General features: G+C 41.7%; 3 protein-coding genes across 3 annotated transcripts; 2 read left to right on the top strand and 1 right to left on the bottom strand.

The window, feature by feature from the left end:
* The first annotated feature begins 6952 nt into the window (after nucleotides 1-6952).
* LOC114433459 (photoreceptor-specific nuclear receptor-like) lies at nucleotides 6953-10351 on the top strand. The gene is made up of 8 exons (XM_028402026.1): nucleotides 6953-7043; nucleotides 7446-7596; nucleotides 8344-8447; nucleotides 8554-8853; nucleotides 8938-9116; nucleotides 9219-9459; nucleotides 9795-9900; nucleotides 10219-10351. Exons 1-8 carry the CDS (start codon nucleotides 6953-6955, stop codon nucleotides 10349-10351), a joined length of 1305 nt encoding a protein of 434 aa, XP_028257827.1.
* A 3824-nt stretch (nucleotides 10352-14175) lies between these two features.
* Nucleotides 14176-19258, top strand: LOC114433526 (receptor for retinol uptake stra6-like). Its single transcript, XM_028402152.1, has 15 exons — nucleotides 14176-14252; nucleotides 14334-14473; nucleotides 14646-14812; nucleotides 15264-15371; nucleotides 15757-15824; nucleotides 16559-16638; nucleotides 16715-16776; nucleotides 16866-17028; nucleotides 17103-17178; nucleotides 17406-17539; nucleotides 17778-17895; nucleotides 17984-18085; nucleotides 18221-18384; nucleotides 18473-18610; nucleotides 18741-19258. The coding sequence occupies exons 1-15, from the start codon at nucleotides 14176-14178 to the stop codon at nucleotides 19013-19015; spliced, it is 1872 nt and encodes a 623-aa protein (XP_028257953.1). The 3' UTR covers nucleotides 19016-19258.
* Nucleotides 19259-21573: 2315 nt separating this feature from the next.
* On the bottom strand, nucleotides 21574-25473 carry LOC114433564 (immunoglobulin superfamily containing leucine-rich repeat protein 2-like). Its single transcript, XM_028402209.1, has 2 exons — nucleotides 25303-25473; nucleotides 21574-24342 (listed from the first exon to the last, which is right to left on the bottom strand). The coding sequence occupies exon 2, from the start codon at nucleotides 24331-24333 to the stop codon at nucleotides 22198-22200; it is 2136 nt and encodes a 711-aa protein (XP_028258010.1). The 5' UTR covers nucleotides 24334-24342; nucleotides 25303-25473; the 3' UTR covers nucleotides 21574-22197.
* Between the last annotated feature and the right edge of the window lie 246 nt (nucleotides 25474-25719).

Here is a 25719-nt window from a genome sequence, read left to right as displayed (position 1 = left end):
AAAAGGTGCACTTCAACTTCTGTAGCTGCCATCCATGCAGAATTATTTACTGATTACATTTACATTTATAGTTTTACATCCTAGGAGCTTTTATAACCACATTACGTTATTGTGCACACAGGAACTGACATGATTAATGTGTGAATAATGAGTCAGTGTGTGAGATGTTACACTCTGCTTTAATACCTGATGCACTAATACGTGGTAAATAAATGGATACCTGGAACTTGTAATCCTACTCTTTGACAACAGCTGACATTGAAAAGGATTATTGAAATCTTCTTAAGTTGATTCACCATCGAACTGTGCAGTCCGTGATATGAGAGACATTATTTATACCTTATGATTCTGTACATGCACCAGGGGTTAAGTTTATTCTATGGTTTACTCAATGACCAACAATATGTGTGTTACAGCAGGCTCAGAGCTGGTGATCTTGGGGATGCTAACAAGACAGACAATGTTAAAAATGCCCAAATCATATTTTTGCTATTTTACCTCAAATCATGAGTTGCTGCATCATTAGTTAATTTCTAATCTATTTTAGAGTCCAGTTGAAAACAGATTTCACCTTCACTGAGGTAAATCTTTGGATGTTCATCACTCATTGATGCTCAGTGAAGCAGACATGAGGCCCCTTTAATACGAACAGTGTTAATTAAAACAACAGACAACGAAAAAACAAAAAAACAATGCCACCACCAGCAGCAGCAGCAGCAGCAACAGTTGCCTATTATGTGTGTATGTGTCTCCTAAACAAACTGCGGGGCCCTGAGCTGCATCAAGAGGCTCAGCCGAGGACCAATCTGACATTTATCTCTCCGGGCCATTCTGCTGATGGCAGCACGACGTCGCTTTAGGAAGCAGCTGTTTACTGTCAGAGATCTAGGTCAGGACAGAGGGAACGAGCTGGACACACGGCCGGCCCGGTTTATACACTGACCATGTGGCCTATACAGTGCATCTGGAGGGGCCTCTGAGGGTGGACGTGGTGGATCTGAATAGTTCTAAGCCATGCAGATATATTTAAGAGTTTATACTTTATTCCTGTTGAAATATTATCAGCAAAGATCCTGCTGGAAACAGTAGTAAATCACATGACATGACATTATACAAAGGTGAAGGTAGCATACTGTAGGCTAACAACAAACCATGGCTCTACTCTGGTACTCTCATGTTTGCTCATTGATTTTAAATTGAGATTGAAGATATGACAGCTAGTTAGTCATCGGAGCTAATGGAGCAGGCGAGATGTGCCAAAGTTTGATGAGGGGTTTGGCCGATGAGTAAGTGGGGGATCATCTTTTATCATCAACATCTTTTAATATCTACTGCGTAGATCCTGGGTCTAAGATGATGTCTTTTTCTAACATGGCGGCACCTATAAGTGAGAGGAACTGCATCATCCATCGTGTCAGCTTAGTGGACAATAACTTGACAACACACTGCTGCATTTTTGTGTCCATCTTGACTTCACTGTTTGGCGAGACAGGCTCACTTCATTTCATGCTAACAGAAATCTGAGCAGTAAGGCTTCTGGTGATGGTTGGTGTGTTAACATCACCTGTGTGCTTCTTTCCTGTAAATTCTTATTACTGGTGGAGTAGTGGATTGTTTCCATAAGTTAGGTTTGTGACATTAGTGCAGTGCAGTTTGTTATCTAGTCAAAAACTAAAACAGCACAACAGCTACTGAGATGAGTGATGTGGAAGATGAGGATGGTGCTGGAGCTTTCCACTTGACGCACAGGTAAGAGGCTCAGTGGTCACAGTCAGATCCCAAAGGCAGCTTTATCACACTGTTATATAACACACACACACACACACACACACACACACACACACACTGATGGGGCTGATGGGAGGACGCAGTCACAATGCCATCGTCAGCACTGGACAGATCAGATTTAACCACCCCCTTCTCCCCGCGCTCCTCCTTGAGTTTCCTTCATGATCCATGGTAACACTCATCTGTGTGTGTGTGTGTGTGTGTGTGTGTGTTATCCTCTTTCATATGAAAGGCCAGCGAGGTTACTGAAGTGTAGGGCGGTGATGTAATCATTTGTGTGGACAATATATGTGATAATAGGGGTTGTTCTCAAACATAGAAAGACTGAAGAACGTGCCCTCACTAAAACTTTTCTACTATTTATGTATATGTAGCACATCTGCCCCTAAAGACTACATATGTTTGCATGCATAGAAGTGTGACATCACAACATGGCACTTCGAATTTTGACGATCTTGTTCACATGGTTTAAATACTGTGACTAATATAGTTGGTGGTAATATGGGCACTTGCTGATGTCACAGAGTTTTGGTATATTGTTACTTTAAATTGTCCCAGGTGACATATCCCCCTCTGAGCAGCGGATTGTGGGACAGAAAAGCCAAAAAAGCATGCTAGCAAATGTATTGGCAAGAATCTGGCGATACGATACATATCACAATACACATGCCATGATACAATACAATATACAATATATCCCGATACTGTAACAAAGCCTGTGTATATTGCGATTTATATATATATATATATATATATATATATATATATTTGTATTTTTGTGTATGTGTCTCTCTGAAAGAGACAGTGTGCACCAAAAAAGTAAGATGTTGAAATTAATTATATTAATTTTAAATAAATGTTTGCTCATAAATAATAATAAAAATAATTAATAAAAAATCGATTTGGCCACAACTTAATTCGATACCAGTATCCCCAAATAAAATATTGCGATATATCACAGAATCGAATTTTTCTTACACCCCTAGTAGCAAAACAGATAAGAGAGAAGAGGGAGAGCACAGGGGACAAAATGCACAAGGTGAAGGTAACGAGTCACAGATGAAAACAATCGGACAATCACAAGGGTGGAGTACAAGAAACATGAGCGTACTCACTGTATAGGGCCCAATACAGTGTGATTGCTATGGAACTTAAATGTACTATTTTCTTTTACTATTGTTTTTATTATTTATTTATTTATTATATTTATAATATTCCATTTAGAAAGCTGGCTGCCTGTACATTGCCTGATGTGGAATTTCTCAGTCTGTCCGTCCGTCCATCTATTTTAATTTATTTAGCAATGACATAATGTTGCCAAGAAATTTAGAGGAGACAGATGACAAACATTTGTACTTGTGCAAACATCACTGAAGAAAATGTTCATGTCTAGAAATATGAGTATTTATGAGTTATAAGTAGATGCATTAACTTGTGTGATGTTACCTGTAACTTATTTCTGATATTCTGTGGTAAAGATCTGGACAACAAACAAACAAACAGATGATGCAGCCTTGTGACAGGGAGAGGTGTTGATGGAGGTGTGTGCTGTCACTTGTTTCCAAAGCCTCATATGAAGTATAGACTCATTAATGTCATTACATAACAGGCTCCTCTAATCATTATTTGAATCCTAATATTAGACTGCTCCTGTACTAATCTATTTGTCTTGGCATAATCTATGGCCTGCTCATGTAAGCATGTCTTCACCTAAAACTCGGCGGTGTCACTGTGTACTGCAGGCGTATTATTATTATGTAAACTATTACAATGCTGTGATTGGCCCGTCCAGCCGGCTGCAGACGCTCATCATCTCAACAGCACAGTCATCTTCTAAATAGAGAGAGCAGCTCAACACCTTCACACCAAACTGTGTACACACACTGCAAAAAACCCACGGTAACTTAATGTAAAGTAAGTTAAGGAAAGAGAAAGGAGGCGAAGAAAAGAGAAAAGGAAGAATGAGAGAAAGAAGAGAAGCCGTGGGTCTGATCACACTAACCCACACTTCAATCAAACAAAAAAAATAACAAAAAAGGATAAATAGAAGAAGAGAGCACAGAGGCAAAGAGGAGAAAAATCAAACCAAATCAAAAAGACAAAAGACAAGAACACAAGAAGGATAAAAAACAGACAGTGGGCTTAAACCTCCAGCATCCCAACACCAATCCCCATTAAACCTAAAACTGTACAAAATCAACTAAACAAAGGAGCCTATGCAGCTGTCAACGGGCACGAGGCTGTACCCTGGACATGTTGCCACCCCATCGCATGGCCAACACAGATAGACAAGCAACCATTCACACTCAATGACCTGACAAGCACGTCTTTGGAATGAAAACCCACTCAGGCATAGTGAGAAAACAGCAGTGTCACATCAAATCAAAAAACATGAAAAACAAAAAGAAAAAAATGAAATAAAACAAACAAACAAACAAAGAACAAGGAGAGGAAGAACACAAGGCGAAATCAGACATCAGACGGTGTGGGTTTAAACCTCCACCTCCACCATTCCTCTTCACACCACAGAACCCCAAACCACCACAAAAGGTGAAGAACACGAGGAGGCAAAGAAAATTCAAAAATAAACGCAAAATGCCTTCATGGCTATAACAAACGACTGCATAAAAGCATTATTAATCACAGATATTCCTGAACATTTAAACCCATCATACTTCCATTAAGCTTTTTAGTTTAGTTATTGCCAGCCCCAGTCCTTCTTACACACCTAGCACACGCTGATTTCAATAAATAATAAAGCAATAATGCAATCACTCATGAGGTTCTTTGCTCATAAGATATTTAAAGGAACCAGCCGCACATTTGAAGTGAATTAAAGCTGCATAATATATGAAGTTCAGTCAAGTCACACACGGCATGAGTCGGTTAGCTGATTTTAGTCAAAAACATCAAGTGGACTAGAAGCTGTTTTGAGGATTTTAAAATCGTATATATATATATATATATATATATATATATACACACACACACACACACACACACACAAATACATGTAAAAGCAGGGAGACATACAAAGGAGTCCGTATCAGCTGATCAGTAATCAGTGTGTAATTGGGTGAATCCACGCAGAAAACCTGCAGACCGCTGACCTCAGAAGACTAATTAACTGGTAAATCTCACAAAGGTCAACAGTGTCTTGGCCAAGGATGAAGAGAGTAGCCACCATATGGCTAAAGATGCTCACAAGAAGTGTATCTTCACTGCTCTTTTAATCTTTTGAGCTAATTGTGTCTCTTCCCCCTCCTCATCAAAGTCTTGTGGTGACTGCATGTGGCCCGTGCCCAGGCAGACAAAATGTGGTCGACCTCTAATCTCCTTAACTGCTCTGCACTTTGTTTTTCCCAATTATGTCCAGGCCTTGTTTTTGTAGAGCTCAAACATGCTGACATCAACAATAAATGTTGCTCCTCAAGCACATTTTCTACTTGGATTTTAACGGATATGAAACAGATGTTTGTCTTTTTCTGGTTATATAATCATAGATTCATCTTGAATTAACATTATTTCTAACAATAACATATCATATTTGTATGGAATCAAAGGGGGGGTATGAAAGATGTCCCTTTTAAAATCTATATTTATAGCATGAATCTGCAGTTCCGGTCATTATTTAAAATCCTATTTTGTCCTTTTTTTGGGGTTTCTTTTTAGCCCGGCCCACAACTTTACAGTTTGTGTTCATCCTCACAGCCCTCATAGTGTCACTTCCACCTGCTCAGCACACTTGGCAGGCTACTGGCTGCTGATCATATGGCATCCTCAGAGCAAGTTAGCGACTATTGACATGCATTTATACACAGAACAAACAGCAAACAAATAACAGTGAGTACAGATGCCAGGTCACAGATGTCAGGAACAGTTAGCATCCTCTACAGACTGCGTCACTAACAGCAGAAAAAACACAGTGTGACACCTGCTTTTCAGCTTTAACTGGGACCCTCCATCACTGACTCACTCTGCTATAGGAAGGAGCATTGTGATGCCCTGTTTGTCTTTCCCTGTCCTTATTATAGCAATAATGTGCTTTTCATTTAGCCCTAAATTGTCTGACATTTGGGGTAAAGTCAATTTCATTTATATGTGATTACAAGCCTGCATGTTTCATTATTATTTATTTATTTATTTTTTTTGGCCCCGTTCTGGTTCTTCTTCTGCAGCTTAAAAACTGCTCGCCTATCGAAAATGCCAGATGTATGATAATTCTAGCTTATCAATAATAAATGGTCGACCCTCATGAATAGGCTAAATTAGCATTGACAGAAACATAAGCCATTCAAAACTCCATTATTCCCTCTGTGACCTTTTTCCACATGATCTCCAGTTTGTCAAAAAAAAAAAAAAGAGAGAGGGAAATGGGAGTTAATAGGCAGCTCCACTGCAAACACTGGGAGTCATTATGAATGGGAAGCAATCACACAGATCAAATATACAGCAGGGGGGGAAATGGAGCTGGAATTCAGAGGCAGCAAAAGGAGGGGAGACATACAAATTCAAGTGGCTGGTAAATATAATAATGTGCGCCTCGTGTAATCATCCCTTTAAATGCAGATACTGAAGAGGAGCGCTGACTGATGTGGACAGAGGAGACGGACAGGAACCGGTCTACAGTTACAACTCTTCCTCAGAGCTTCTGGAGTCATCGCCGGTGTTTACTTCAGTTACTTCTCTTTGCAGACTCAGTGAAGATCCAGCAGCACCAATGTTCTGGCAATGTGACTGATTGATCCAGTAGATGAACAGTAAAGATTAAAAGGATGACAAATAAGCATGCTGCTTACACAGCGCTTGGGGCTAATCCTCCCCCCTTCCACCCCCCTGGGCTCCCTTTTGAGGACCTGCTGCCGAGGAGAACCCACAGACAGTGACAGACCCCGACGAATGAAGGGAGGACACACAACCTGTTGACGTGCAACAAGTGTCAGCTCGAGCTCATGGCAGGACACTAGCCCATCTGCATCTCCACACCACAGGCTACAACTCAGTTGAGGCTGCCACCTGTCTACAGAGGGACCACCGGAGGCCCATTTTAACTTATTACTGCAACAAAGAGGAACTTTTTCTGCATTGATCCCTGAGGAAGGCAAACATTTTTACAGCAAATCTCACTTGCTCGGTAATTAAGAGACAGTTTCTGTGAAAAAGGATGGAGGATCACCTGCCAAAGATCCCCATGTTGCCGTCTTCTTCCCCGACTGAATCGTCAGGCAGCGGCGGGACTGATGACAGCCGAGGAGGTAAGAGCCAGCAACAAGTGCCCATGAAGCCTGAAACATCAAGGGGAAACTTTACAGGGGAAAAATGACAACATATGTTTAATATTTGACACAAGTGTCATAGATGTACTCAATTAAAGGAGAGAAAACTAAAATAAATATGTTTAATAGGTTTATTTGGATTAATTACAGCATCACCGTCTCATTTGTTTTTGTTGTTAATCTGCCTCCAGCCATTATTTTTGTTTTAATTTTTTTAATCATCCCCTAAATGAGATTTTCAGACCCAAACGGCTGCTGCAATATTGTAGCTCGTGTTTTTGTCAGACATGCAGGCCGAGCTGAGGGTACAGATGGCAGGCACATGTATGAAACAATACCAAACTAACCCACCTGCCCTGTGTGACTCTGTTTGACTCACAGCCAAGAGTCCGGCCCCGGGCAAAGCACTGAGCCCGGCCCTGGTCTGCAAAGTGTGCGGCGACACCAGCAGTGGGAAACACTACGGCATCTACGCCTGTAACGGCTGCAGCGGCTTCTTCAAACGCAGTGTGAGGAGGAGGCTGATTTACAGGTGATTTCACAGTTTCATTGTAAAACAAAAAATGCATGTGAGGTGCATTATGGGAAATGAAGGCAAATTTAAAGTGTCAGGACACAGTGCTTCTTTCAACACATTCCCTCAACTTTCCCTTAAAAATTACAAATATTGACTAATTGGAGATTTATTAAATTTACAGAATAACTGTTTGCATCTCAGATTACAAAAAGATGGCTGTTAATCCTATTTTAAGATCTAATGGTAATAAAAGAATTCGCAAAATTCCAAACACTGAATCTTCTGTTGATTACAAAGTGACGAATAAATCTAAAAATATAATAGTAGTAGTAAAAAAGTAGTAATATAATATTTGAATTTACATGTAATTATGGTCAAAATTACAACTTGGCCCTTTATTTTAATAAAGGTGTAAAATAGTTTCAATATAATCTATATATTTTTTCACTTGATCATAGAATAAAAATACACTTTTATTTATTTATATAAATATTTTCAAGAATATTGTTTAAAACAGAATAAACAAGAATATTGCTTTTTTTGAGATACAAAAATAGGCCCTAATAAACTCCTTTATAATTTGATAAATGGTTTGTTGCTTTATTTTTATGTTTTTGTGGAGGTTATTCTGGTGGATGTTTGCTTAAGACATTTATTAGCCTGGTTGTGATCCAATCTGCCAGTTGCCAGTCTGACAGGTTATGAAATGTCTGTTGGTTTTTAGTGTACTTTCCCTTTAAACGCGTGGCTGTGTGTTACCAGGTGTCAGGCCGGTACAGGCATGTGTCCAGTGGACAAGGCTCATCGCAACCAGTGCCAGGCATGTCGGCTGAAGAAGTGCCTGCAGGCGGGCATGAATAAGGACGGTGAGTGTGTGTTACACACACAGAATCATGTGTCACGTGACACACATTCAAAAATGATGATAACTGTATGTGTGTATCATGATCTCTCCTTGTTCCCTCTGTGTAGCCGTGCAGAACGAGCGGCAGCCCCGCAGCACAGCTCAGGTCCGTCTGGACTCCATTGATGTGGACCCTGAGAAGGAGCACCTGGCCACCACACGAGAGCCCACCTCCTCTTCCTCCTCCTCTTCTTCCTCCTCTTCTTCTTCTTCCGGCGGCTCCGTCATCACTTGGCCCCACATCACCTCCTCCATGTCCATCACCTCCTCCGTTGCCCCCCAGCGTTGCGTCAGTCCACAGAACAACCACCGCTTCATGGCCAGCCTCATGACGGCTGAGACCTGCGCCAAGCTGGAGCCAGAAGATGGTAAGACCAGCAAAAAAAAAAAAGTTCATGTGCAGCTTAAAGAAGCCGCACCACCTGACTCTAACCTCATCTTTTCTGTTTCAGTGGATGAAAACATTGATGTGACCAGCAATGAGCCTGAGCGGGCGTCCTCAGAGTACCACATGGCTTTATACCCATCCAGCTCTGAAAACGTGTACGAGACCTCAGCAAGGCTGCTCTTCATGTCGGTGAAGTGGGCCAAGAACCTGCCAGTCTTCTCTAACCTGCCCTTCAGAGACCAGGTATAACTATAACAAAGGCTACTTAATAATCTAACATGAGAAACAAATGAGCTTCCATCTGTTTTTCTGAGCTGTTAAAGCACCATTTTCCTCTCCCACCAGGTGATCCTGCTGGAGGAGGCCTGGAGCGAGCTCTTCCTGCTCTGTGCCATCCAGTGGTCTCTGCCTCTGGACAGCTGCCCCCTGCTCTCTCTGCCGGACCTCTGCCCAGGTATGCAGGGCAAAACCAGCTACACCAGCCTGGACCTGCGCCTCCTGCAGGAGGTCTTTAGCCGCTTCAAGGCTCTCGCCGTTGACCCCACCGAGTTCGCCTGCCTCAAGGCCATCGTGCTCTTCAAGCCAGGTGTGGGGCAAAACACATTTCTTAGTGTAGTATTTCTTAGTACTGCTGCATGAGTTATTAATGTTTCAGTTACCAAATGAGCTTATTTCTAGCACCACCATGTGGCTAACATGTCCATAAATATATATTTTTTTAATCATTTTATCATTTACATTATCAATACAGACATATACTGTGGTGGGTTATAATTAAATGTAAATTAACAAGAGTAAAATGAGAATAAATTTTTTTTAGTCTAATATAAATAATAAAAAAGTAAAATATGTAATTATATGAAAGTGGTCAGCAGATATTTTACAGTCTTTGTGTGACTTACACAGCTCTTTCTTCCTCAGAGACCCGCGGGTTGAAAGATCCAGAACAAGTGGAGAACCTGCAGGATCAGTCTCAAGTCATGCTGGGACAGCACATCCGTTCACACTACCCCAGTCAACCAGCCAGGTAACGTCCTGTCTCATAAACATCCTCAACTTCGAGACGATTTATTCAAATATCTTTACTTATTATTTCCCAGAATGCATTTTATTGACAGCTTTAAAAGAGACAGCTACAGCTTGTTTTACCTAGCCACTAGAGGGCATCAACAAGCTTTTACAATGACTTCTTTGACTTTGTAGCTAATCCTGTTTTAAAAGGCAGACGTGGCCACCATGTTGGTGTAAAACCTCATGTTGTTTGCAGTCCACCTAAATAAACAGTCGATTCTGATGTATATACCGTTGTTTCCTGATTCTAATACGATTGATTGTTCATGTTCAGGTTTGGAAAGCTGCTTCTTCTTCTTCCCTCTCTGCGCTTTGTGAACTCGGAGCGGATAGAGCTGCTGTTCTTCCACAGGACCATCGGAAACACTCCCATGGAGAAACTGCTGTGTGACATGTTTAAGAACTAATGCAGTCACCTGTTGCGGATGAGATGAGACATGACAGGTCTTTGCTTTTATATTACTGTGTATATATCAGAGATTCTGTGTGCTGTTATTTTTGTAAAGGCCACTTTATTATTTGTTTGTTGTTTCCACATCAGGGCATTGTAAAAAAATAATAATAATATGCAGTTATCATCATCATCATCATCATGCTTGCTGTCTATTTGTATCATATTTAGATTTTGTGTCTAAAAAGACTCACATTCATGCGTCACCATTTAGTGTCTCATCATGTTTGTGTCTATTTTTCTGTAAAATCTACAACGCAGATGTTTATTTGTTTGGTGTTAGATGGACTGTCTGCCCCTGCTGTCATTAATGTGTTCATGTTGTCATGCCTTGATGAAGTAAAAACTGCTCCAACAGCTTTGGAGGAAATACTGAATTTTAATATGTAACAACAACACAGAGTTTGTAGAGACACCTTCAACAAGAGCACCCTCTGCTGGCTGATTACCACACACAGAGTCCCAAAAGACAGTGCTCTGACCAATCTGTCACAGTGAATAAGACTCATGTATCCCAATTACAGTTTGGAACAGATGAACGGAGTTAGGAGGCTGTTAGGAACATTTCCTGGAGACAGTCTTTGGTGAAGAAACTAGGCCACCGATGGGCCGACTTGGACATCTTGTTAGGAGGAAGATTGGAGTTTAAATGAGAATCATTCTGACTTTATTTGAACTTGACTTCATGTTGGAGGAACTGTTTTATATTGTACATTTAAAAGAAGCACGAGGTATAGTGTGACTTTTACAGTTTATTCAAATAAAGTGCTTTCCCATTTGAAATGAGATGCGAATCCGATGATTGCGCTTTCATAAATTGAGTGTCGGTGTACCTCAGATAAATGTCAGCCTGATAAGAGACGTCACTCAGTATTATTTTTGCCTTCATGATTCAAAGAGACACATCACAGAGCCCTGAGACAGCAAAAAGTGAGTCAGTGCTCTGCTCAGAATAAAGTTATTTATCACTCTTAAAACGAAACTGGGCTCTAAATTTGGAGTTTAGGAAGACAAAAATATCATCCAGCACATCAGTGGTGGCATCTCTGTGTGGAAACAGCATTAACTGCGGGTTCGGTGCCAGGCTCTGTGGACGTCAGAAAATCCTGGGATCAGATCAGCTGGCCCTGTGAGGTCATGTGAGCGAGCTCACCGATCCAGATCAGGAAACTTTGAACACTCCAAAGAAATTCATCTGGTTTTACAGAGTTGCTTTCGACGGATCTGTTAATGTGCCTTTAAACAATAATATTTATGAGGCAGTAAAAGGGCATTGGAAGAACTAACAGGAGTCCTCCTTCACATTGCGGTCTGGGGACGCCTGCGGTCTGTGTTTGTCATCCTCCATCAGCTCTTCTGCAGCAGCACTGGTTGCAGCTGGATTCTTATATTATCATCCCAAAGTGAGGCTTTTCCTCACGTGTCAGTATTCTCATTTTGACCTGCGCTGAGCTCGTTTCACACAAAGGTTGCCTTTGTTCAAATAATGGATTTTCACCTTATTATGAGATTAGTCTGTTAAGTAACCGCCAGACTGAGGAAAATCGTCATAAAATGCTGAAAACAACTTACGTGAAAGGAGGAATCACACAGTGGTGTGGTGCATTAAACCACCAAACATAAGGCATTATGTTACATAACTGTAAATCAAGGATTTCAACAAGATTTATGAAAGATAGTAGACACAGAGTAGAATGAAGAAAATTGGACACAAACTGTGATCTAATAAAACAGCACTTGTGACAAAATGACCTCTGTCTCGGTCCTTTCATAGACTGCAGAGCTCACACAAAGACAGTCTGGCAGGTGAAGGATTTCTTGTTTGCATCCTGATGTGCTACTGATGTTGACACCTGTTAAGACATTAAGAAAACTGGAAATTCTCACTTCTTCTCTGCTGTAAACTTGAACCTCTCTCTTCTCCCTCCCCTCTGTGCAGCTGTTAATCTGCATCCTTGAGTTCTTAGTTGAGCTGGAATGTGTTGGGGCGGTTCTGGCCATTCAGTCCCGACACGTTGCAGCACCAGCAGGTCGCTGACGAAGGTTACCTGACTGGAGTAGGGGGAGGAGGATCTGGAGGAATCCTCTGGATCTTTATTTCACCTGGGTCACCTTTTTGATTCAACTGAACAGCCAAAATGAATAACAGCAAGGTTGAATTTGAGCCTTTTGAATATTCCTACTATGATTATTCAGACTGGTACTCCAACAACGCAGAGCCAACACCACCACCGAAGGAGTGAGTCAAAATGTCTTGTTAAATTCATCATGTGATTTGTGCTGCCTTGTACCTGTTATCCTGCATAATTTGCATAGTTTAAGTAAAAGTACTAAAATCAGAACTAATCTGATAAATAAGGTTGTGGAATTAGATTATCATTCTTTATTTGCTAACTTGTTAAAAAATAATGAATATAACACATTTCTCTGACATTTAAAAATGTATTTTCATGTCTATTTGAAAGATTTTTTTTGAAAAACAAAATATTGTTTTCATGTTATCACAGAGTTATTTTACCATGTGACCCAACAGCAGATGACAAGCTCTTCCACATATGCATTCTATCAATATCTGTGAGTATACTCAAGCAAAAACAAACAAACAAACAACAAAAAAGTAGCCCTAGCATTTGTTATTTGAGGTTAATTTTTGTGTTGGACAGCAATGATAAGCCTTAAACTGTAGATGAGTATCTTTTCACCTGCATCTTCATCAATTAAAAAAATTTGACGTAAACTACGACGATGAAAAAATGTTTACGTTAACGTTCTTTTTTTCTTGTCGTAAACCGGAAGTTGTTTCCGCAAGCCAGCCGCTCACGGCTGATTTTTATGTTCCTGGAAATGGAAAGTTTCGCTCACTTGTGAGGAGGACTTACACTCAATGGCAGTAACACGTTTTTCAGGTAGTGTCAATAATAAAGTTGTGTTTTTAGGTTCTGCAGTTTAGGCTGTTTGGTTTGGTGTTTCGCGACATTCTACTGACGATGACTTCCGGGTCATCACTAAACATATAAGAAGGGAGGGGGGAACGATCATGCAAAATGATCAAAAACACGTCCCTAGTCTTGTTTTATTTTTCGATTTTCACTTTCAAACATGAAAATTCAATTTTGTTTATTATTATTAAGACAAAGTGTTGTTCCTCACAGTATAGTTCCCATTTTCTGAAAGCTAGAAACCGTTTTTCGATTTGGTTTGGCCCGCCAGGTAAACAGATCGTAAACCAGAGACTCCTTTTTCTATAGCACAGTATGGGAAGAAATTGATTGATTGTTTCTGAGGTTTTTGAATCTTCGGTGTTGCAATGAATCCATCTGCTGTGTCAGTTTAATGATATTTACCCTCATTTTCGTTTAATTCGCCCAATTACAGTGCAGAAAATCATCATACTGTACACAGGATGGCCCGGTTTCCAGGTTCGGTAAATAATGTGACATAAACGATGACTACTGCTGCTGATCAGACATAACAAGACAAATGTCCTCCTTCTAAACAAGGATCCGGGGCTGCAACTTGTAGGTCACGACACAGTTGCATTTCAGAAAGTTTTAATGAGACCAAGTTTAGTTCTGTGCTGAAATACAGTAGAAATGGTGACTGATTCACCTTTGAAATTCAAATCCCCTAGATATCTTGTATAAAGATGTTTTTAAGCACTTTGTTTGCATAAAATGAATGACATGGTGAAGATGTCCTCGGGCTGTTCTGTCCTCACTTGTTGATCATGTGGAAATTCTTGCTGATGGTGGATTTTATCCTTCCTTGCAGCTGGCAGTCATGTTAATCCTGGCAGTTCTCACCAGGAAAAACAAGTTCTGCCAGGGATTCACAAGGGGCTCCTCCAGCATCTTCAGGTGAATTTAGAAGGCCTAGATCTCAGACAAGAATCCCTCTTCTCCCAGATCAATCTAAAGGTTTCTTGTGTGTTCTCACAGCCCAGCCAACTTCCTGGACCAGACTCAGAAGAAAGGCCTGGTCATGGCTGTGTTTGGACTGCTGTTCAGCAAGCTGGCGATGCTGGTGATTGCTCCAGACCCTCTGCCATTCTCCAAAGACACTGCAGCAGACATCAAAGGTCTGTATATGCTCATTTTTCCTCAATTTAATGAGTGGAGAGAAAGCTGGATTACATAAAATGTACAAACAGGTTTATTTCTGCTGTAAAGTTGGAGGTATAGGTGGCCACTCAAGTATTTAATATCAGTGAATGATACATTCTTCTTCTTTCCATCTCTCCTCTCTGCCAGAATACATGAAGATAATCGCCATTTTCTACTATCCGGTCCTGTATTATCCTCTGCTGGTCTGTGGCACTCTGCAGCACACAGCGGGTTACGTCTTCGGCACGCTTCTCTCCTTTACGCACTTTGGAGTGCTGGTTTGGCAGAAGTTCGACTGTCCAAAGACTCCAGAGGTGAGACATAAACAATAATAAAATATGCATTGATGGGAATATTTCACAGTACACCAACATTTTAGCTCTTCCAGTGAATTTAATAGGCAACAAAGCCTAATACCAATACTCAAATGCAGCAGTATTTTCAACAAAGGCTTAGCAGATTGCTAGCTTTGTCAAAACAGTGAACCATTTTACTAAAACAAAGAGCTCAAAGATGAAATTAGGAGAGATACAGAGTCCAATGATGATCTGATTTCTGCACTGTTTACACAGCAGGAAAGTTAAGTTGAGAGTTCTTGTTCCAAACATGCACAATGGACAGGTGTCAAAAGGTGTGTTTTATCCGCACTGACACGCACACTTTGGTCCCTTTCCCTTCACATGGACTTGACCAAATAAAGTTATTGAGTTTTTGAGGTGTTTTGGGTGAATAACAAAGGTACATTTATTTTCTTTTTCTTCACAGATCTATAAGTTTTACACTCTGCTGGGCAGTCTGCCTCAGCTGGCCTGCCTTGCATATCTGTGTGTCCAGTTTCCTCTGCTTTTTGTCAAAGGACAAAAGACAGATGAGGTGAGACAAAGGTTAAACATATCTTTATTGATCTGAGTGTTAGAAAAGCAACATTTGAGCCAGTCTCAGGCTGTGCAGCTGATACTGGAATTTCAACTATGTAAAACACAACTGTGATTACAGTAATCAGCTTGTGCAGAATAGAAAGGCTTTAACTCGCCTTCCTTGAGCAGATTATGACGAGAGAGGTGTTTTTTTCTTCCTTTCAAACATATTAATACAACAGAGATTGTGTTTCACCAACAGGTTTATTCAGTCTAGTTTTAAGATAAATAAATAGTCAGGAAGTGTTTCTTGTTTGTTTATTAATTCATCCACATCTAAGATGACTTACAGCCATTATTAAACTAATTTTTTAGTGACTTTAAAATGTTTTTGCTCCCAGGATCTTGACAGCAGCTACTACAACAACTATGTAAAGTTACTTCTCAAGAAAAAGTCTTCAGCTGTCAGGTGAGCGGAGATGAACCAAACATTCATGCAGGAAATGAGGTCTGTACATGAGCCACGGAATTATTTTAGATAGTATATATATAGTAGATAATAGATCACAGTGTAGTTGTTTATCCAGCCAAGATTGTCAGAGCAAGTTTTTTTTTTTTTCAATGGCCTGTCCGTGTGTGTCAGTCAGACCATCCTCACTGAAGACATGGTAGTGGTTGGATTAAAAAAATGCAGTTCCTTGCATGGCCACTTGAGGCTGGCTCCAAAAGGGTCAATTCCCAAAGGCTCCCATGTTAAAATGTGCTACATCACAGCAGAAATGAACATGTTCCTAGTCTGGTACAATAATACTTTACCCCTTTGTTGTTTGTATTCACTGGGACTAAAAGGAAAGTTCATTCATCTTTATGTACAGTTCTAACCCAAATAAGATCTTATAACTAAACCAAAAAGTGACAATTTATCTCTATAGCCCTGCCCAAAGAACCATAGACAATTTGGGGATTCACTGGCAATTGACCTCATCTGTTCCTTATGTATGAGGATGTGCTGATAAAAGTAATGCCGTATAATCAGTATCTAAACCTTCAGAGGAACGGCACCGGCTAAGAAACAGATAAAGAACTAAAAGGAGGGCAGGTAACCACACAGGCAGAATGTAAAGAGACTCGGGAAACAAGATGGATAGAACAGGAGAAGGCTTCACACTGTGGGTGGTAACATGGTGTTTTCTCTGTGTTTAGCTCCTCCGCTTCAGACAAATCCGCGCTGGCTGAGAGAATCCTGGAGGTGATCAAAGGTTACATATACATACCCGAAAAAGGTGAAATGAACGCCACTGATCATGTGAACACTTTTACAGTAGTAGAAAATCCTGGCTGTAACTTTGTGTCCTTCAGTGTTCCGTTTTCCTCTAAAGCTGGCGGTCTCAGCTTTTGTCACCTGTGTGGCCATTTATCATGTAAGTTTTCACTTAAGAGTCAGAGCTGATGCATTCTGAGCTCTTTGTATAAGCACATCCTGTGTGCGTGTGCGTGTGTCACCCTTCAGACTGCGCTGTTACTCGTCGTGCTGGTGGTTCCCACTCTCCACATCGTTCGTGCTGGTATTGATGAAAACATCGCCTTCCTGTTACTGGGCTTCGGGATCATCCTCTCAGATGACAGGATGGAGGTCGTCAGCATCGTGACTTTCTACACTTGGCTGCTGGAAGGTGTGTGGAGAGGTCACCTTATTTTTAATATGAAAATATAAAAAGAAAATAACTTTTTTCTTGCTGTTTGTTAGTGTGCTACCTCTGTGCGATGACCCTCTCCTGCTTGGTTAGCATTACTATGCTCATGAGGTCCATGGTTCTCCACAGGTATGTGCAGCAAAACTGAAATTTTAAAGTCTATATATATCCTCAATAACTACTATTTTTGTGTCAGTTTTATATCTATTATTTTAAACATCAAAATAAATGCAAGCCTTTAAGAAGTTTTGTTACTTCAGCTTTGGAGTTTCTTACTTTATATGTATAATAGAATTTAAGGTATTTTTGTGTTTTATTTTTTTATGTTTTATATTTTTATGTTTTATTTGTTTCAGATCAAACTTGAAAGGACTCTATAAAGGAGACATTTACAACATTTACAATACCCAGAAGACTATCCGTCCATCTAAACCAGGGGTCGTGTGTTGGATGGGTTTGACCGGATACCAGGCTGCAACCGTCTGCCTCGGTAAAACTTAAAGAAGCTGCAAAATCGCCATTAATTTCAGCTTTCTTCATGCATGATGCTAGCAAAAAGGTACAAAACCGTCTTTAAACAGCTCCTAACAGGAGCTCAACAACAAGGCTCAATTCCACAGAAATTTCAGAAACTAAAGCTTCATTAAAGGTTTTTTTTTGAAGAATAACATCATAAAGAATATTTCATATTATGCACCAAGTTGTGTTAAAATGTTTCTGTGCTGCAGGAATGGCAATCCAGACGGTTGTATTTTTCATCTGCTTCCTGTTCCTGGTGTTTTTGATCATTATCCCAATTTTTTACGGCCGTAACATCATCGCCTTTGAAATCGCAGGAAAGGCTTGGTGAGTCAGCAGCGCTTAAAAAAACCTTAAGGGTTAAGGGTTTTTTGATTTTATCCTTTTAATTTTCCATCTTTGTGTTTTTCCTCAGGCCGGCCTGGGTCACAATGATTCTGGTTACAGTGCTTCAACATGTGACTGCAAAGTTTGCTTTTATTCAAAAGGAAGCTGGTACGAGAGACTTGAAGAACAGGTGTGTTCGTTTATTCCAGTTTTAAAACTTTAAGTGTTCCATCAGACATGACAACGACATCTCCAGAGCAATAAAGACATTAGTACCTGATAAAAGATTTTATTTGTTTTTATAAACAAGTGAATCTTTTTTCAGGGAGAGTCTCTTCCTGCTGACGTACCTGCTGTTCCTCATCAACATTGTGGTGGGACTGATTGTCGCTATATGGAGAATGGTGATCACAGCTTTGTTCAACATCGTCCATCTTGGTCGTGTCGACATCAGCCTCCTGCACCGCACTGCAGAATCCTATGACCCGGGTAAAACTAGTCCACTAGGAACCATGTGTTATAATAATAAGCTGTGGCTCCATCCTGACTTTACTCTGTGACCTTTGACCCTATACAGCCTACCAATACTACACCCACTTCCTGAAGGTGGAGGTCAGTCAGTCACACCCAGTGATGAAGGCGTTCTGCGGGTTGCTGCTGGACATGATGATCGAAGGTGGCAGAGCTGGACAGAAAATACGAGACGCAGAGCAAGGTAGACACAAAATAAACATCCTCACACACACACACACACACACCGTGTTTACAGGTTTACCGAACTACTCCAGTGGTGGCATGCAGCGAATTCACGGACCCCTCAGTGTCCTGTCTCATTCTGCCCTCAGCCTGCTCCTCCTTGATGCTTTCAGGGATTCAGGAGAACCAGCCAAGCAAGGCGACAAGCAGCCGCAGGATTCGCTGCCGCTGGCAGCTGCTGTACACCCTGGTCAACAACCCTTCCTTGCTGGGCTCCAGAAAGCACTTCCAGACGCTCCAGACCTCAGACAGCGTCTTGAACGGCACCCCCAAACACAGCTCCAAGAAAAGCAGCCAGAAGGAGGCAGCCGCAGAACCCGTCCAGTCCGCTGAGACCCCGGCAAGCCAGGAAAAAACTGAATGAGATCACTAACCTGTGCAATAAAGTGGGTGGTGTACTGAGCACACCAGTGTAAATGTTCAGCTTCACGTAGCCAAATCTGCTCCCTCTTTATGTCTGTTGTTTTGGTTGAGGAAAGACTGGAATACTCTGCTCATGTTGTGTGGCTGCCGTCCTGCCATATTTATGTCCATACTGAGCTTGTTTGGAGTGTAGACACACATGATGTTTAGTATTTGTCCCCCTGTTACAACTCAATAAAATATACACACAGTTATCAGCTACAGCTTGGTGCAGTGTTTCGTATTGACGTGCACGGACTGACAGCGCTGATCAATGTCAGCATCAGAGCTGGTCGATGACAGCTTATCTGTGCCGCGGGGTTAATGCAGCCATGACAGCAGATGCTGGCTCCCATTGTGTTCTCTGCACTTTCATACTTTTTAAGATCATTTAAGATGCTCATTTATACAGAAAAAATATTCAAAACACAAAAAGATAACACAATAAAAACATTTGTTGGTAATTATCTCTGAAGAATCATAGGAGTATATGTGTTTATTTCATATTGCTACATATTTAGTATTTTCTTGATGCAGTTTGAATGGATTTACAGGTAAACTGTTTTTTTTTAACATGTGACTCCTTAAATGAAAATAAATGTTATGGTTGTCATGTTTACCTTGCTTTCCTTGTTATTTTAATGCTTGTTTTTCTCCTCTGTGCCCCTGTTCTCTCCTCCTCTTGTCTTCTCTGCTGTTCTTCCTCCCTCCTTTTCTCAGCTCCTCAGTCCTTCCCTCTCTCCTCCTCTAGCCTCCTCCCATAGCTTTGTCCTCCCTCATGTATTATTGTATTCCTGTCTTAGTCTCTAGTCCTGGTTGTCTGTGTTTCCCCCTGTTCTCCCTCATGTGCTCACAGTGTTGTCTTGTATTCCCTCCTGACCTCTCTCTTGTGTTCTTAGTGTGTTTTGTAGTCCTGTGCTCCCTGTTTCTTCCTGTTTGTGTTACTTCCTCATGGCTCCCTCCTCTCTGATTGCCTGCTTCTCGTCCTCCTTCCCTACTTAAGTCCTGTGCTCTCCTTTGTCTTCGTCAGGTCTTTGTCCCCTGTGATGTCCTCCCGTCTTACCTGCGTTCCTCAGCTCTCCTTGTCCTCGTGTCGTCTCACCCTCCATTGGATTACCTTCTTCCCCTAGGTTTGCCTTAGTTTCTTCCTTTTGTTTTTCCTTCCTTGTGATTTGTTTTAGCCTTAGCTCTCGGCTCAGTTTGCTGTAGCTCGTCCTTTGTGCTCCCTGTTTTTGGACTGCTCAATTCCTGTTTGGATTAAAGTTCCTTTTGTTTTGAACTGTGTCTGCGCCTGGGTCCTAAACTCGCCTACATCACATCTTAACAATAAAGGGCTCAAATTGAATTACATTTTCTTTTATTTCCTCCAGGCTGCAAGAGATCCAGATTATTTTAGGTGCCGTTAATTAACATGTGTCCCTGTCTGGAAACATTTATGGTGTTGTTTGTGATACTTAGAGTGAGCTTCTGTTTGTACTTGTAAATATTTTGTAGCACATTTTGTTAAACTAATGAAGATGCAATGTGAAATCTGGGATACATTTTTGTATTTGGTGCAATTTTTTTGCAGACAATTAGACAAAAAGTCATATTTTGATCTCATTAATGAACTTTATTTAGGCACATAGGATTAGGAGAGTTAGAATGTTTAAACACTTTGGTAAAAACATACTATATATTTCATCACTGAGGTATAAAACTGATAAAAAAAACAAAAAAAAAACAGGAAGCACAGAGTCAAAGTTATTGTTTGACATGATACAACATACAGGCAGCATGCAGGTCTTTTATCACAGATACAGCAGGATGGACACGTGACCCAGATACAACAGAGCCACATACACAAGTGCTCATACTGTTACACAGTAAAGTGGACTCGGTGGATAATACTAAACATTGTCCACATTTCACCACAACAGACTGTATTTGAAACACATTTTCTTTTGGATTTAACAGTTACCTTCACAGGAAGTGTTCACAGTATTACTGGACAAAGAGCTGCGGGACACAGTGTATCATATTTTCTTTGAAACGACACAAGATTTATTAACATTTACATGTTTCTGCTGTGTTTTGAGCTGTTGCAGTCCTAAAGGTCTATTTGTGTCTTGTAGTTTCTACTGCCTAAATCTACTTCACATTCTCCTACACAAGCAAACAAACATCTGTTGTCAAACTTTGACTGCGACGACTGAATTCATTAGGACACAGCATTTGTTTCACCTGCCAGGATTTGGTCTACTAATCATCATAATGAGGAAAAAATTAAAGCCATTAATCAAGTTTCTAAGACAACAACATGATGAAATATTTAATGATCTGTTTATTCATTATGGTGAAATGTTAATCTTTTGTTGCAGGATTCACTTCATAAAACGTGTGATGTGAAGCCAGAGTAAGTAAGTTATATTTTCCCTTTTCCCTTTCCCTTTTATTTAAGTTAGTGATGTAGAAAGATAAGGCATTTTGGGGAAATGTTTCTTACTGTTGCACTTAAATATCAGGTTCATGGCCCTCATGATTGTCACTTTGGATTGTGGTGCTGGTCTGGATAAGCATATTTGTGAATTTGCAAGTGTGACCAGGGGGTCTAATGATCAGCTTGGTAATTATGGGGTGGTAGAATCACTCAGAAATCAATATGGGCTCAAGAGACTCTGGTGTGCTGAAGTGGCAGGGCATGAAGCAGCATATTACACAGATAACCATCTTTGCTTTCACTCTGCCTTTGTGCTAAGCTAATAAGCTATGCTAACCTAAGCTTGCCTCGTGCTACAGGGGTGTGATTCATTTAATCTAACTCCTGATATGACATCAAACACACTTCCCTAAAATAACAAACTATTGTGACCAGAAGCTGCACAGACATTAACTGCTTGATGGTCTTTTTCTCTCCGGATCAGACATTTTGCTGCTGTTTGCAGGAGCAACAAAGACATACGAGTAAAAACACAAAGTAAACCGTGCTTATAGCTCAGCTCTCACTGCAGTGTTTGGTTGGAAACAACAATCAATACAGCAGCTGGCTGCCTGTTCGGACACTAAGCGATGAAGCTTGGGTTTTGTATTTGATCAGTGTAGAATAATGGCTACAAAGAAACTGAACCTTTGGCAAAATAAATCTGGAGGTTACGTCACATACAGTTACTGATTTGGATATCTGTAGTTACTTGTAATATTCACTGCCTCAGCTCCTAAAGGCAGCCGGTCACTGTACTCTGATCCCACCTCACAGTCGTCTAAATTCCCCCTGCACTGAGACAAAGTAAAGGACTCTGTCACCACGCTTTCTTCCGTATCCGCCTCTCTCTCCCCGTCTGCACTCTCCGTCTCGCCCTCCTCCTCTTCTTCATCCAGCTGGCTGCAGTTAATCTTCCTCTGTGACTCTGTGTGTGGTGCGTGGATGTTGAAGTTGGCGGCGAGGTTCCTCTCCACGTGGCACTGGTCTTTGGCCTTCAGGATCAACTTGTAGGTTTTTGTGCGGTATTTGTACACCAGGTGGAAGCAGGTGGCACCGAGCAGAGGCACGGTGGACACAGTGAGGAGGCAGATGCTGACCGAGATGATGATGAGGAGGTTGGGCACCCTCCTCCTGGTGGTGAACAGCACCTGCACCTCACAATCCTCACCTCGGTAGGTCAGACACAGGGAGTAGTTGGTGCCAGGCCGTAAACCGCTGAACTGGTAGGTGTTGACGCCCTCCTTGATCCTTGACCACTGCACAGCTGAGTGTTTGTTGTCAGTGGTGACGCACAGATACAACCCATTGGACTGGACCTTTTCTGGAACATCTGAAAGGTGCTCCTCACTGTCAGATGTGGCAATAGATGGAGCCCGGTTGGTGCTCTTATCTCTGGGCATGAGGAGAGGATTGAGTCGCACTGTTGCTTCTGTTTCTGACACTCCTAAAGCAATGACACCGAAGTCAAATGTGTACTGCTTAATGTCATCTATGCTCCCATTAAAGACGTTGTCAGAAATGTACTTTGTGTTGGCTGTCAAGCCACATTTACTAGAGGGCAGTGGGTGCCTCGGTTCTTCCTCGTAAGATCTGGAGGTGATGTCCGTAGTTGCAGGGTAGGTGGGCGTGAGGTTGATGATGTCCTTCCTCTTTAAATCAGGGAGACGCACTGAATCAAAAATAGATGTTCTGCCTGTTGTCTGGAGTATAGATGGGGTTGTTGTTGTGTAAGTTGGAGTTGTGGTCGTTGTTTGTTTCACAGGCGTTGGTGTCGGCAACGACATCACCTCCACTAGCACAGACGCCTCGACGCTGCCAAACTCATTTGTGGCGGTGCAGCTGTAGTTGCCGCCATCTTCCTTCCTGAGGCGTGGAATCAGGAGAGTCCCATTACTGAGGACTTTGACAGACTTCTGCGACTCCTCACTAGATTCTGCAGAGCCATCCTCAGTGAACGACAAAACCAGATCTTGCTTCTGGCCATTGCTGTGAAAGCCCCATGTGACCAGTGGTTGAGGGTTTCCACTGAATTCACAAGTCAACACTAGTTTACTGTCCTCAAACAGCTGTGTGTCCTGAATGTTTGGCTCAGTCTGTATTGTGACATTTGGGCTTGTACATTTAGACTCCTGCAACTTGCTGATCACTTTTCCTTTAAGATTTTCCGGAGCTGCACACGTGATCAGATTCTTATCTACCACTGAGACCGTGGTCGTGGAGATCCAGTCTCTGAGCCAGTCGAGGGAACAGGTGCACACCAAAGGATTGTTGTAAATCTGCACATGTGACAGCGACACCAAACTGTCAAACGTCCCCTCAGCTATGGTCACGAATTTGTTGTTGTTGAGTCGGAGGGAGTGCAGATCTTTGAGGCTGGAGAAGGCATCTCTGGGCAGGTTGACCATCTCGTTGTGGTTCAACTTCAGCAGCTGCAGGGCCGTCATGTTCTGCAGATCCTCCCAAGGAAAATCCACGATTCTATTGTGGCTGATGTCAAAATTGCGTAGGTGAACCAGCGGTGTGAGCGCCCCTTGCTCGATGGAGACTATCTGATTGTGGGACATCCACAGCGAGGTCACCATGGTGACATTATCAAAGCTGCCCAGCAGTAAGGTGCTGATCCTGTTGGCGGATAGACTGACGGTTGTAACATTGGGAGGCAAATCGTCCGGGACTTCAGTTAAATCTTTGTAAGCGCATTCAGCAACGTGGCGGCCGTATCTGTCTGAGCAGGTGCAGAGCTCAGGGCAGCAAAGTCCAGCAGTGAAGAAGATTGTGGCAATGCACAGAGCAGGCAAGAAGATGTGTGCGGCGGCCATTTTTACCCCCTGTAAAAACACAGTGCATCATTTAATGAGGAGATTAAGCACACTAAATCCAAACTGATTGTTGTAGAAGAGTAAATCTGACATCATTATGACTGTGTTTATTCTGTGTTCTTTATAGCAGCCATTCTCAACATTCGGTCATGGTTTCACAGTTTGTTGTAGACACAGACACAGTTTACACACAAAAAAACAAACATTCCCAGACTTTGTTGTGAGAAATTTCATTTGCTGAGCATTTGTTCTGTGGATTTTCTTGAATAACCTAGCCAGACATCAATTTGTGGTAGGTGAGGTTCATTACACTGAAAAGGACACCTTTAAATCAAATCATACCCTTTAAAGCTTCAGAAATGTAGATCATAACCAAAACAAGCCAGGAATGCAACTTTCAGACTGAAGTCTTCACAAAATTACAAAATCATTTTATCTACTGTCACACATCACAACAGCTGCACATAGAACCCTCCATTATGAGATAAAACGGATTTTTTGGTTGGTGTCATTCTAGGCCTTGCAGCATCCATCCTCCTACCAGAATGACTGAATGTTTCTGTTTCCTGATCTGACATTTGAACCAGCAGTCTGACTCCTTCTTCTGACTGACATTACAATTGCCAGACAGCCAGCGGAAGACCCTGTGGCCGGTGCAGAAAAAAAACACCCTCGCAGTTGATTCGTGGACGTGCACACGGATGAACTGATATGTGTGCATGCTTTATGCGGCGCGGCTGCAGCCTCGGCTCTGACGCGTCCTCTGCTTCCAGACTGCGCAGCTGCCTCCGGCTCTCTGTCCTTGGTGCTGAAAGGCAGCGGCGCGGCTATGAAACAAACCGCACAACTATGGCCGACTGTCATCTGACACAAGAGCAGCTCAAAGTTAAACGTCACCCATCAAAAATGCATGCGGTCAGGAAAGAGAATCCCTCAGCTCAGACAGAGCTGAGGGAGTGACGCGCTTACCTGGATTATTTCTGTTATTGATCTTTTAGTTGTTTTTGGAATCCCAGTGCGTCAGTGGCTGTCTGCAGCTCCGGCTACATGCTGTGATGAAGTTTGAAGCTGCATCTGAGTCTTGTCTGCTGTTACATGACGAAAACACGCGTGTCCGCTCCTGCGTGTCTCCCCCTGTCTGTGGATATATGTCATACTGAAGCGTCTCTGTCTCTGTCTTTCTCTCTCTCTCTCTCTCTCACACCCTCCTCCCCCTCCTCTTTCTCTTCATCAGCTCTGGACACAACTGCATCGATGTTAAAAAAAAAAAAAAAAATTAAAGGGAAAACGACCTCCACAATGAGTCATGGCTGGTAAATGGAAGGCTACAGATGCATTTGAACGACATGGCGTTGTCAAAAATAAAATACAATGAAATAAAATAAC

The sequence above is a fragment of the Parambassis ranga genome, chromosome 3, assembly GCF_900634625.1.
Source record: "Parambassis ranga chromosome 3, fParRan2.1, whole genome shotgun sequence".
In the NCBI taxonomy this organism is placed as follows: Eukaryota; Metazoa; Chordata; class Actinopteri; family Ambassidae; genus Parambassis; species Parambassis ranga.
Note: the sequence above shows the minus strand (reverse complement) of the source record. Positions and strands in the feature narration are given on the sequence as shown.

Excerpts from the sequence above, each read along its gene's own strand:
- LOC114433459 (XM_028402026.1), top strand. The coding sequence starts at position 6,953 with ATGGAGGATCACCTGCCAAAGATCCCCATGTTGCCGTCTTCTTCCCCG. Across the intron at positions 7,597-8,343 it reads AGGAGGAGGCTGATTTACAG|GTGTCAGGCCGGTACAGGCA; the intron begins GTGATTTCACAG and ends GTGTGTTACCAG. Across the intron at positions 9,460-9,794 it reads CATCGTGCTCTTCAAGCCAG|AGACCCGCGGGTTGAAAGAT; the intron begins GTGTGGGGCAAA and ends TTTCTTCCTCAG.
- LOC114433526 (XM_028402152.1), top strand. The coding sequence starts at position 14,176 with ATGTTAATCCTGGCAGTTCTCACCAGGAAAAACAAGTTCTGCCAGGGA. Across the intron at positions 14,474-14,645 it reads CACTGCAGCAGACATCAAAG|AATACATGAAGATAATCGCC; the intron begins GTCTGTATATGC and ends CCTCTCTGCCAG. Across the intron at positions 15,825-16,558 it reads AAAAAGTCTTCAGCTGTCAG|CTCCTCCGCTTCAGACAAAT; the intron begins GTGAGCGGAGAT and ends CTCTGTGTTTAG.
- LOC114433564 (XM_028402209.1), bottom strand. The coding sequence starts at position 24,333 with ATGGCCGCCGCACACATCTTCTTGCCTGCTCTGTGCATTGCCACAATC.